This window comes from Coenobita brevimanus, chromosome 13, assembly GCF_032717465.1.
Source record: "Coenobita brevimanus isolate Jiangsu-jjx chromosome 13, ASM3271746v2, whole genome shotgun sequence".
Lineage (NCBI taxonomy): Eukaryota > Metazoa > Arthropoda > Malacostraca > Decapoda > Coenobitidae > Coenobita > Coenobita brevimanus.
Window position 1 is genome coordinate 48,854,508 of NC_136966.1, and position 13,381 is coordinate 48,867,888.

The window sequence follows — 13,381 nt, forward strand, 5'->3', positions numbered from 1 at the left end:
TTGGAAATACCGAAGGAGAATATGGATCAGACACATTATGATCACAGTACCGTATGATATTCATTACAAAACAGACATTATTAGTTTTGACTTAATGTTGTAACAGCCAGGTAAAGACTTGCATAGCGTAATATTATGAAGAGAATGAAATAGATAACACAGGAAAGTAAAAGCAGTGTTGCCTTGAGAGACACATGGCTATTATTCACTTTAGGAAACACCTTTTATACTGAAGGGGTTAAGGGGAGGTATATCTAACCTGTCCAGTTCGAAGTTTCTCCAGAGCTAAGTAAAACCTTTGTTGATAGCGAAACATAAATAAAATAAAATAAAGCTTCAGCGTACCAGTGGATGTAATAATGTAAGTCACTCATGACTTCCTGGATCATACTTATGTGAAAACGAAGATTGTGTGATGGTGAATTACAGTATGATAGAAAAAAATCAACAGACGATTTTGTTTAGCATGGGAATGACCTGCCCTACTGAATGGAAGGAAGACTGTGTTTAACCCCTCCACTTAAAATCTCTCATATATATATATATATATATATATATATATATATATATATATATATATATATATATATATATATAATAACCGTACTGAAGGTCTGAATCTTGTGCTTGGAACTAACTGGTGTTTCTTATTTGTGTCGTTGCAGATGAGCAGGAGAGAGTGCAGAAGAAGACCTTCATGAACTGGATCAACGCTCACCTAGCTAGGGTAAGATCATGACGCCTACAGTATGCTCCCTCTTTCACACACACACCACTCTTAACCTCTACACCTTCATCCCTATCATCACCCTTATCGTCCACACTCACATCATTTCATCCTCACCATTATCCTCCGAACTATCCTTATCCTCACCCTTATCCTCATCTCTCCTTTATCCTGATCCCGGTCCTTATCCTTTGTACCTTCGTCCTCATCCTCACTTCTAGCCTTATCCTCCCTATGTTTATCCTCATCCTCAGCCATATCCTTGCCTTTATCCTGATCCTCTTGCCCTCGACACCTCTCTCCTCATCCTCACCCTTATCCTTTGCACCTTTATCCTAATCCTCATCCAGTGCATCTTTATCCATCATGACCCTTATTCTCAGCCTCACTCCTGTCCACTTCATCCTTATCCATACCCTTACTATCTCGTCAGTTATATCCTCTCTCAGCGTCTTTTTATTACTATTTTCGTACTTGCATTCTGCAGGAGCTATTCTATGTCGCTATAACTGTTTTGTTTATAGACTCAGTAGTATAGTACAGAGTAGAAGAGGGGCGAGGGAGAGGAAGGAGAGGAGAAAGGGGAGAGGAGAGGACAGAGGAGGAGAAACGAACAGCAGAAAGAGAAGGATGGTAATGGAGGGAGCAGAGGTTGAAGGGACTGGGAGGGGAAAGAGAGGGTGTAAAAAGAGGAGAAGGGGAGTGGAGATGACTTAACGGGGTTTCAGACAGGTCAGCCCAAAACTTAAGCCACAGGTCGTAGTCGGACATTTTGAAATGATCAACGAATACAGTATTATTTCTAATATTTACGGTTTTCATAGTTGACGTTACCTAGCAACAAGGAAGTAAAGAATATAGTTGGAAAGGAAAAAAGGTAAAACCGAACAAAGGATGCGCACCTGTAATTATTCATTATTTTACTGTGACTCATTATGCACAAGCGTCATAACCTTAGTACACTTGTTGTCAGTAATCCTCAGTACGTCTGGGGTTCCGAGCGCCTTAACATCTTAAGTCCAGTGATTCATTTTTCATTTTAGTCTTGCTACTTTTAGACTCTTCTGTTCAGCTTGGCGGGGAATTTTCGTGCTGGAGGAGTTAAATATAGCCTTCGGTAATACATTCATTACTACAGTTGAATATAAACTGTTGAACAGTAGGCTATCGCATGGTGGTAACGTAATTAAAATAAAAACTTAAAATAATATTCAAGGGATTGAGAGAGATTCTAGTCCTTCCCACTCGCTTTTCTTTAACTGATTAGTGTAGCGGTATCTCGTTCTATGGTCAGGGAGAAAATTGCCCTTACTACTACGACGTTTACATCACACTTAAAACACACCCGTCACATTCTGTCCTGACGCATCATATCAAAGAGAATCATATATGAACAGAGAAACATGCAAAGCGTTTCTCAGCTTAGGAATATTAGCCAGCAGAGGAAGTGAGATGCAGAAGTTATATATTAGGTGAACTTTTCTATTCGACTGCATGTTTCCGCGTGTTTCTTATTCATGCCATTTGTTTGTTGGTTGCAGCATGCTCCACCGCTTAAGCTAAGTGACCTGATCGAGGACCTGAAGGATGGCACGGCTCTCCTGGCCCTGTTGGAGGTGCTGTCTGGGGAGAAGCTGCCAATTGAGAAGGGTCGGGTGCTGCGCCGACCACACTTCCTCAGCAATGCCAACACAGCTCTACAGTTCCTCCAGAACAAGAGGGTATCACTTCGTTTCATTCTTTAACTTCAAATAACAGCAACCATTGAACACCTTCACTGCTAAGGGCTGTAGTATGAGTATGACATGAGTAGAATAAGTCTAGGATGAGAGCCTTGGAAATTAGTCTGCTGGGTATTATGAAGAGTATGGGATGCGTCGAGATGATTGAAAGGTGTGATATTTGGGAGTGCGTTAAGTAAAGGGTAGAAGGATGTGTGCTGAGATGTAACTGGGAAAGTGAAATTAATGTTTGTGGGTGAGTCTGAAGGCGGGATGAGACGTGGAGGCCGAAGAAGCAGTTGGCTTAACAAGTTAAATTATTGTGTGAAAAATCAAGATATAGACGACAGATAAGAGAAAGATATGACAAATGATTGATGTAAATAGCTGGAAATATACATGGCTTAGGTTCCTTTTTTTTTTAACTTGACAGTCGATAGAAAACCCAAAAAGTGTTACGAGAGCAGTGAATGAAGCACGTTTAATGGAGGAGTTTCACCTGTGGGCTGGAGCAGTAAATTTCCACGGCTATGTAATGAACGAATAGGTATATGATTCATTATCAGTGAGTATTCCGCAGATGTTTTCGCCTGCTTTTGTGTGTGTGTGTGTGGGTGTGTGTTCCTGTTTCTGGATCCTTCTTTCCTTGTTCATAGTAATGAGAAAACGCCCACGACTGAGATGATGATACTGAACAAATTTCTATCCCCTCTCTGTTCCGCAATTGATTGAAGACATTTTTTTGCTAAGATTATTTCTCTCTGTCAGATCAGATTATGTCGTAAAGCCAAATTTACTTCTCTCCATGTGGTAAAGCTAATTGACTTTTCTCCACCAGATAAAGCTGGTGAACATCAACCCAACGGACTTGGTAGACGGGAGGCCATCGGTGGTACTGGGGTTGATATGGACCATCATCCTATACTTCCAGGTAGGAGCGTCGCCCATCTTCCACCATGACTACCGTTGCTCCGCCTGTACCTCCCGCAAACTGGGATTTAAGGCGTTCTTTGGGTCAAATAGGTGCCTCAGGATCTTAAAGTGGAAGAGTGGCGTTTTGTTGGAGTAGGTGCAAGCCTAAGAGGATTACAGTTGCTGGGTCTTGAGCTGATATATTTTGACTGATTTGACACTCCTCGGGGGTGAAGTTGTTTGTTGCATGGTTCAGCATGGAGATTTGTCGAGGGTAAAGAGGATGGTGTACATGACTGCTTTTCAGATCACTGGTGAATGGAGTATTGTATGTTTGAAATGTGTAGTACAAAACTGTGACTTTATAGACATGGCATCTTGATAGTGAATTGGAAGTATAACTCAGTTGAGAACTAAAGAACATAACAGAATCGGTGAATATAATCTAAATTAGATGAAGAATTTGTTTACTAAAATTGTCAAATTGTTTTCTTCATAATGATAGTGCGTGCTATAAATGAAAGTATGTTCTACACATTCGGAGAAGAATGTCCCATGAATATTAACTAATGCAGTGCTACCTGTCCTCTGATGTAACTGTTCTCTATTATATGTTTCAAGTCACTTGCTGTTTCCACATACTAAGAGCCAGGGATGACTGAAGTGTAGTGCCGTACTTCTGTTTTGTATGCAAGAGAGTGTATCCCACATCGTGTCGTGTGCTGTAATGTAAACATGATTTGTACATCCTGACACTTTCTCTCAGCAGCTTTCACTCCTTCACTTCGAGTACGTCCTTTGTATTGTTCTCTGTACTGCCAGACAGTGTTGTTCATAATGGCAGAGACTGTTCAAAGCGGAAGGATTATATAGACTTCATTATCCCCTTCAGCACAAGAGGTCTGTCTTATGTTGAATAAAATCGTCTAGAGGTAGCAAGAAAAAAAAATGTCATCATAGTGAAGTGGTTAAAAGGGCGTTTTATTATGATTAATATGTACTGTGCAATTATTAGCCCAGCCAAAAAAAAAAAAAAAAAAAAAAAAAAGTAAAACCTATGGGCGAGAAGTGTAGTCAGTTGTGTAACGTGCTCTGTGTTTGACTTTGCTCCACTGACCTCACAACTTGACACCTCTGTCCTGCACGTCACCCACCTCAGTGTGGCACCTGATGGCACCCACCACACTTGGCAAGAAACACTTACTTGCCATGGTTCTTCTTCATCATCGCTTCCCGCAACTAGATAGAGCTTTCAGTCATTTGGAAATCTACCAGAGAAATCCAGTATGGAAGACGATAAATGTGCACTTGTATATTCAGCACTTTCAGTGCTGCCAGTTCTCACAAGTGCACATTCTATGTGTTTATCACAATCCTGCCATATACTCCTATGTAATATATTACCATTGCAGAACTCACAGTCTTCATATTTTTTTTATATATTTGTAATGTAATAAGTAGTATTGTAGTGCCACTCTATAAGCTACATAGTTTTCCTGTACTACCATGCACTAACTTTATGGAATTTCGAACATTAGTAAGTTAGGCTTCTATTGAAATGTGACTATGATAGCGTAAACAGTACACTGATGTTTTATGTATGGATTATGCACAAACATTTCCAATGTGATCCATTACATTACTCTACTCTGTTGTACCTGAAATTTATGTGCACTTCTCACCATATGCTTAATGCATAGATCAAAATACCGGAGGATGAGGAATGGGATTGGGATATGGAGGATGAGGAATGGTGGGAGGAGGAGGAGGAGGACACTATCTATGTGATGAGTCTCACTACTGACCGGGCCGCCCTCTAGGCACGCTCGCCCATGCACCCCACTCTTTGTATTAACTTAGTTGTTCATGTACAGCCGAAGAAACACTTTTTGGTATTGGAATTCCTACCTCAATCAGTTTTCATAAAGAATAACATCATATTACACCGTATCCTGACGTTGTCGTGATATCTCTCTCTCTCTTTTTTTTATATACAGCACAGTAGGAATTCCTTAACTTTGTTTCGGCTGTACCCCCATCCGGTATCATATTGTCACTGCACCTTGCACAATACCGCGCGTGCACTAAGCCATCGCTGTATCATCGTGACTTTACTGGGACTGCAGCACCACGTTCAGGACCGCTTCTCACCCAGTGCTGATGTAATGACACCACTCCTTTTAGGGACAAGATCCAGCTTTCTCCTTAATTCAGCAGTGGCCAGCCTCTTTTATCTTACTCTTCGATTTGTCAGATTTTTTCTTCCCTTCTTCTTTTTTTGTATCCGCCATCCTAAAAACGTTTTATATTTTGGCACGTAACGATCACAGTTCCTTAAATACATAGTAAGAAAATCACCAAGGTTGTCTGGATATTCAGCTCCAGCAGCGCACACATAATGATCAGACATTACCTCCCTTGCCATACTCAGAGAAACTGGTATCAGTACACGCTGTGTAAATTATAATGCTTGCTCAGTTCACCAATTCCGTGTATTTTGCGCATTGTATAACTTGGTAACATGCGCAGTCGTAAAAATTAAGATATATGTAGGACATCTGCGAGTATACCACGCTGTTCCTAATCATGATGTGAATGCTGACATAATTCCAATGGCCCATTTGTAATAATTCAAGCTTTCGCTTCTCCTGTCTCACTATAAAACGCAGATGCCTTCAAGGCCCTAGACCGCCGTGTAATTAGTTCTTCCCACTCCATCACTTCAGCTGTTTTCCCTCTCACTATCATCCATCTCGCCGGTTTTCTCCACATTTATTGATTTATGAAGATAACTAACTGTATTCGTACACTTCGTGTTGTACTGTGACCATTAAACACTGAGTATAAAACTGCCTCCCACCTAGATCCTACAAGCACAATATTCTGCATTTTACCGTCATATCTTAAGTCACTGTATCAGTTTAACAAGTGTCCACCTCTTACACCAATATCCATATAAAAATGCACTACCAAAACAGTATTATTAGCAGCAGCAGCAGCACTTTCTTCTTCACCTGGATGTCTGACAAGATTTAAAGGTGCACGTCACAAAATTGTGTAGATGCGTGTTGGTGCCTTGTGAGCACGTCCACACAGCACTGAACTGTGGTGGACATTGGAGGCTTTTTCCTTCCCAGACTTCTGACGTATCCGGTTTTCTCGTGTGTATGTGTTCTTTTTAACTCTTGGTCGACGTGTAGGGAAGTGTACTGTATGCCGCGGCGGAGGTATTATCGGCAACAGAAGTCCTGTCCTTTCTCCTGGTTTTGTCTCCACTGACTTTGAAAATTAGTGAATGCGAAGCAGACGGCATTGATGACAATGATTTGAAGCCATAGTTCACTAGCAATGTTAGTTGTTGCTTATTTATGAGGCTGAGCATCAGAATTCATGGAGAGGGAAGCAGGAGAGGCGATAAGACACTTGTAGCCGTAGCAGAGGATGTGTTTATCAATATGACCGCCTTACGACGTTCATGTTAAGGCGGTGCATTATGTCGCCCTCCACTGCCGCCACAGAGCCACTCACGACAGGCTTCTCAGTCCTCCACAGGTGAACGCGGAGGTTACGGTAGGACAGCCCTCCGTCCCTCTCCTCTCCCAGCCGAACAATGCCCGGTATATTTTTCCCTCAGTACATTTGACACCTTTTTGCACACACAGTTTTTTTCTACTTTGAAGTTCTTATCATTTAGTGTATATAGAGGCCATCACAGCACCCTGGTGACTTAACCCTTTGCCTGCGGCGAGTTTTCGTAAGCTAGAATAAGATAGGAATTCAGTATTCTTGGCCATAACTTTAATTTTGATATTTTTACTGTATACTTTTGGTGTCTTACGTTTTGCTGACCATGATAAAGTTATCTTACGTTTGCAGAAATACAATACATAATAGGTTCTTCTCAGCCAAAGGGTTAAGCACACCAAGCACGGCACTGTTGTCGCATGTTAGCAAGGGGCACGTACAGTTTAGATACATCTCATTTTTTTTATTATTATTATTGCCATTTAACGATACGTTGCGTTAACGTGTGTGTATACGCACGGGAACATCAGTACGCTTCTTTTGTTCTAAGTTCTGCTGCGTAAGGAAATTATACAAAGCTCCACACAAAACAACCAGGGTCGCTCTCCCCTGGTTCGCCAACTACACCACTTGTAAGCCAGTGTGTGCACTACCATTACCAGCCAAAGTGTTTTATGTATCGCTGTCCGTAGCACGTGGCCTAGCAAGACAAACTATAAATCGCGTGCATTTTATGTTACAGCTCTGCACGACACGTTATGTGCACAATCTGCTTCTGTAAGCAGTTCAGCAATAACAGTTATCACCTTCGTGAAGCTATTATTATATAGCAGTAAATGTTCCTTTCGTTCAAGTTCCTAGTCTTAATTATAGGTACAATATTAGTATTTAGGTTTGCAACGATTCTTATCTTTATATTTATATTTTCTTGGAAGGATTATCATTTGGTCTGTGACTTATCTCGTTGCCGCTATTCACCTTCAAAGTACTGGAGAATTTGTCACAGTTTTCAACTCTAATAAAAAAAAAAAATAGTTACATTTCTTTACATGGAGAAATGCTCAGATATAACTCAATTACGGCCGATTCCCTGCCATAACTCACATTTGTTTTTGCAGGAAGAACAAGGAAATTAGAAAATTTCCATGGTTCTCTTTTTATTGATAAATCAATTACGAGCGGAAAATCATGATTGCTGCAGTATTCTTTGTTATTCTTGGGAGGACAAGAAAAGAGAACATAAACTTACGAATCTCGTTCATCCTGCAAATCGGTTGTGAGTTACGAGAGAGAATTCATTGTTCAGGTAGGCAAGTTGCAGCCACCAATATACTAACCAGTGTGTCACGGTCAGATCGAGGAGAACACCCGGCAGCTGGAGCGCCTAAGCCAGCTGATGGAACAGGAGGCTGGCACAAGGAGCGACTCACCTTACACAGTGGCGTCGACGGAGTGCACGATATCCCGCGACCGGCCCTCCGTCACTCGCCGCTCAGCCGCTGCAGAGAAATGGAAGATGGGCGCCAAGAAGGCCTTGCTCGAATGGGTGCGCCAGACCATAACAACGTGAGTATAACGTAGGATTCTGTTATGCAAAATTATAGCTCATTTAAAGGAAGAAAAAGTTAATCAAGCCATATTATGCAACGTATATTTTAGTCGTATGTACGGTACATTTCAGAGTTCTTTTGTGATCGTGATTATATGAAGTCGTCCACTTGAATGTTTTGTGACTTTGTATATTTGGATGATTATGTTTTATATGCAGTAAGTTGTTGAGATGAAGCTAAAGAGCAAAACGTTTCAAAGATTCTTCTGTAATGCTGAGTGCAGTATATCATGGTTCAGCATGTGCAGTTACTTTAGGCGTTCAGTGACTTAATAGAGGTACTTTTATTATGTAACTATTTAGTGTGGTAAGTACAAATAACAAAGAATTCCTCAAGTCTTCAAGCTGCAACAGTTTTGCAAACATGCCCAGTTTCTTATAACCATTAACCCCTTCTACCCGCCAGTCTTGGCAGGTCGTGGCGACCTTCAGCCACTCATTTGATATAGTACTGCCTACATCTTCGTTAGGTGACTCAACACTGAGTGCCTAATGGTTTCTTGTAACCCAGAAAACCATTTACAACTCTTGATGGTAACCATATCGCCTAGCCAGATAACAGGATGATGTGTAACCTACTGTGGTGCCCCTGTTAAGTGGCTGGAGAGAGGCAAATGCGGCGTCCATGCACGAACCAAACCTCCACACTCTTCACCTCGCCTCGCTGCGACGGGGTACCGGTTCGCTGTATGGGACGGTCCTGCGGGGGCGGTTGCTTGCCTGAGATTGATGGGTCTGCTTAGCGAGACAGACGGGGATTACTGTTCTACTGTTACCCGCTGACGCATTTGCAAGTTTTATGCTTGATTTCAATGGACGATATAATCGGCTTAAAGGCTTATCATACTAAAAGGGTTAACAAGGGTTTACACACACACACACACACACACACACACACATATATATATATATATATATATATATATATATATATATATATATATATATATATACAGTATTATGTGTGTATATACAACCTTTGTAGTTTGATTTTTCTCTTAAGTTGAACAGCATCGTCTGGAGACAGCAAAATTGAGATATATATTACGTCATCGGATTTAACGGATATAAAATCTACACTGTATGTTTGAATAATACAGATATCTTGGGTTCTCGGTTCTTCATGTTCTCATCCTCCCCTTCCTTCTCCCCAGTACTGAAAAACTGCTCACCTGGACACCACGTTCTCCACAACATGTATAATAACAGGACGTTAAAATTCCCCTTTCTCTTTAACCCATCCTGCCTTATAAGTAGAAACTCCTCCCCTCCTCGTTACAAGCAAGAACAGTTACTAGTCCCCAGTGCGTGATTACCCACTTTCGTATATTGATTAGCTTTCCCAGGCAGTTAACTCACAAAGGAACACCCTTGTATAGAAACATATGTTGAACAACAGACGCAACTTGTGTAACTTGTACTGTAATTCCAGTTTGTACTATGAACGATAATATGAACCTGTAATGTAAGCCAACGGTGCGTAGTTGTAAGGGATCATATGCTGCTGATGTGAGAGGCTACTTCAGGGGTTCAACTCTGAATAATTTTGTACGAGTACTCGTATAATAGAATTCTCTCTCTCTCTCTCTCTCTCTCTCTCTCTCTCTCTCTCTCTCTCTCTCTCTCTCTCTCTCTCTCTCTCTCACACACACACACACACACACACACACACACACACACACACACACATATACCCCAAGCACACATACACGAACATACATACATACATACACACATCGCAAAAAAACACACATGACATCGCGCACACGCAAACCTACATGGACACTCTCTCGCGCGCACATTACATCCGTCGATTTGTCTTGTCCACGGTTAATACAAATATAAGGACATACTTGCACCTGTGACACATGATCTAATTATGATAAGGCTCTTGTAAGCAGGAAGGCAAGAAATGGGGCTTTCAATCTTCTTTTTTAACCTACACTATAGCCTACTGATCAATTCACTCTCACCGGCCATTTATTCATTAACCTTCATGTCATGTAGAGCTGGAGGGTGACTGCCTCAGATGCGCGGTCAAGTACTCATGCCATCAGCACATTTTTTCCATCAAATTTACTCTTAGACCTGTTTCATCACCTCATGCACGCACTGTAGTCATGTGGTGCAATGGTTATATTATCCGAGTACTTTCCTCTACCCTTTGATGAATGTATTTCCTTTCACTGCCTATTGATGACTCGATTGACTCTCCGTATCCCACATGCAGTTAGAATCCTTACAATATAAATCCGTGCATGAACGTAAATTTCAGTGCTTAAAACCCTTGCAACCGATCAAACTATCCTGGTATATTCCAAAGTTATGTATCAGTGGCATACACCTTCTAGAACAAATTAAATACAATAAACCTACTGCCAACACTTATTTCAGCACAGATATTACAACGCGCTTTTGGGAGAAAGGAGAATTTCCAGAAAACAACGAAAGACCAGCGATATTATTTTCTGCCACGCCAGTTGCCATGTAATAACTATTGCAGTTAGTTAAAATGAACTGGCTACAGACGTATCTTGTGTACAGGGCGAGGTGGAACAGGGTATAATAGCCAGACAAAGTCAGAATATGAGATACAGTTGTTAACGCATTAAGTTCCGGGAGGGAGGGGGGGAGGGTTAGTGGGTAGAGTTGAACTGCAGGACGAACATGCGTAAATGTTAAATATCACTAACTCAAATGTAATTTATGTTTTCTAAGCTCGTATCAATTTCTGTTGCACAGCAGTTAACGTGTGGGGGCCCCAAACATTCGGGGCCCCTATGCACTAGCCTACTGTGCCTGTTGGGTAATCCGTCACAGGTATGGAGGGTGATACAACACTGTGGTGAAGAGAGACGCTTGGGATTCAGTAGTTGGAGAGGAGTTGCTAAGGTGGAAGCTTTTGATTCCACTCAACGTTCCCCCCACCAGCTCTCTCCCATCATCAAATTCCATTCAGTCCCCTTGACTGGTGAGCCTCTCTTCCCTCAACCCCCCCCCCCCGTCTCCCACACACACACACACACACACACACACACCTGAGAGCTGTCTTTCACACGGATGAATAACACCCTAGTACGATCTTCAAAAGAGTAGGTTAAAAAAAAAAAAAAAAAAATCAAACTACAATACCCGAGCCAGCGAACCGATCTAGAACTTGAATATTTGTCTTTGTCACTTTGACCATCGAGAGATTATTCAGTCGGATTACTTTATTATTCATAGCCCTTTATCCTTGTACTAAATTTGGTTCAGATCAGATCAAAACTGCTTAGGTTGACTTGCTCAGAGATCTTGACCATTGACCTTTTCATGTGACCTTGACCTTTGACTGATTGTTTGCAAAATCAGATCTGTTTATCCATGTTTTAACTAGAACTGTACCTCAAAGCTTATTTTCCATCGGAAAAATGTGGTTCGCAAAATCAAATCTGTTTATCCATGTTCTAACTAGAACTCTTCCTCAAAGCTTATTTTCCATCGGAAAAATGTGCAAATTGACCTTGCCAAATGACCTTAACCTTTGACTAATTGTTCTAAAATAATAGGTCAACCTATCCAACTTATCCATCTTGTTTGATCCAGATCAGATCAAAACTGTTTTAATGATTTTATTCATACACAGACACTTGGGTCGGCCTTTGACTTTGCCTTCTTACATAGACCCTTCCATAACGGTTCCCAAAACTGAATCCCATCGTTCTTGCCCTTCCACCAGTTTTACTTCAAATCAGATCAAAACTGAGTTGACCTTGCCCTGTAATCTTGGCCTTTGACCTCTCCCTGTGATTTTGTGACTTTGACTTTAAACTGGTTGTTCTCAAAATCAAATACTTTTATTCATGCCTTATCTTTAACTGTTCCGTAAAGTTTGGTCTAACTCTGATAAAAACTTTTAAGCTGGCCTTGATCTTGACCTGTTGCCAAAAAATAAGAAAGCCTACTCCTTGGCTGACCTGGAACACTCTCACCAAGTTTGGTTAAAATAGGATCAAAACTGTTTGAGATATTTTAACAAGCACATGAGACCTTGACCTTTGACTGATTGTTCTCAAAACTGAATCCCTTCATTCTTGCCTTACCAACAGCTCATCTTTCAAGTTTGGTCTCATTGAAGTTGATTTTGCCCATAGCACATTGTACCTACCACTGTGACCATGACCTGTTGTTCTTAATAACAATAAGTTTCCCAGTGGGCTCTCCCACTGCCCTTCCACAAAGTTTTTTTAAAATCTGTAAAAGACCTAATAATTTTGCTCACACACACACACACACACACACACTTATGTGCATGCATGCACTGCTCAGAAAACAACACCCATCCGAGCTCTGTGGGCACGAGTAAAAAAAAAAAAAAAAAAAAAAAAGATAGGTTCACTACACCCAACCTTATGATTATTTGACAAGAAAAAACAGTAAAGTAAACTTTTCATGACAACCTAAAGCGCACGCACACACACACACACACACACACACACACACACACACACACACACACAAAACCATAGATGAGCTAACAGTTGAAGTGGGTACACTTAGGAGGAAAATTAGTGAAATGGCAAGTACAGTAGTCAACCATTAGAGTATTATGGAAGAGTTCAAAAATGATACAGAGACAATTAGGCAAGTAAGCAGTCTGATAGATCAGAGCAGTGATATTGAGGAGAAGATAACACAGGTGAATGAAGCTGTGCAAAGCTACAAAAATGATGTGGAAACCACTTATGCTGAAATGGTGAAAGTAAAGAAAGACTTGGAAACAAGGGTGGAAGAAAACAGCATTAAAAGGGAAGTGAAAAGAATAATCCAAAACAATCGTAAGTTAGAGATTCAATAGATATTAACAAATCTATAGTAATCACTGGCATAGAAGAGGAAGAAGTAAAA

At 41.0% G+C, this 13,381-nt stretch overlaps 1 protein-coding gene across 1 annotated transcript in view; it reads left to right on the top strand.

The window, feature by feature from the left end:
• Positions 1 to 697: 697 nt before the first annotated feature.
• Positions 698 to 13,381, top strand: part of LOC145415676 (uncharacterized) — a 561,483-nt gene continuing 548,799 nt past the window's right edge. The window contains exons 1-4 of the mRNA XM_080284894.1: positions 698 to 727; positions 2,269 to 2,448; positions 3,287 to 3,379; positions 8,240 to 8,451. Of these exons, the coding sequence (XP_080141020.1) occupies positions 698 to 727; positions 2,269 to 2,448; positions 3,287 to 3,379; positions 8,240 to 8,451 (515 nt within the window). The remainder of the gene's footprint in view (positions 728 to 2,268; positions 2,449 to 3,286; positions 3,380 to 8,239; positions 8,452 to 13,381) is intronic.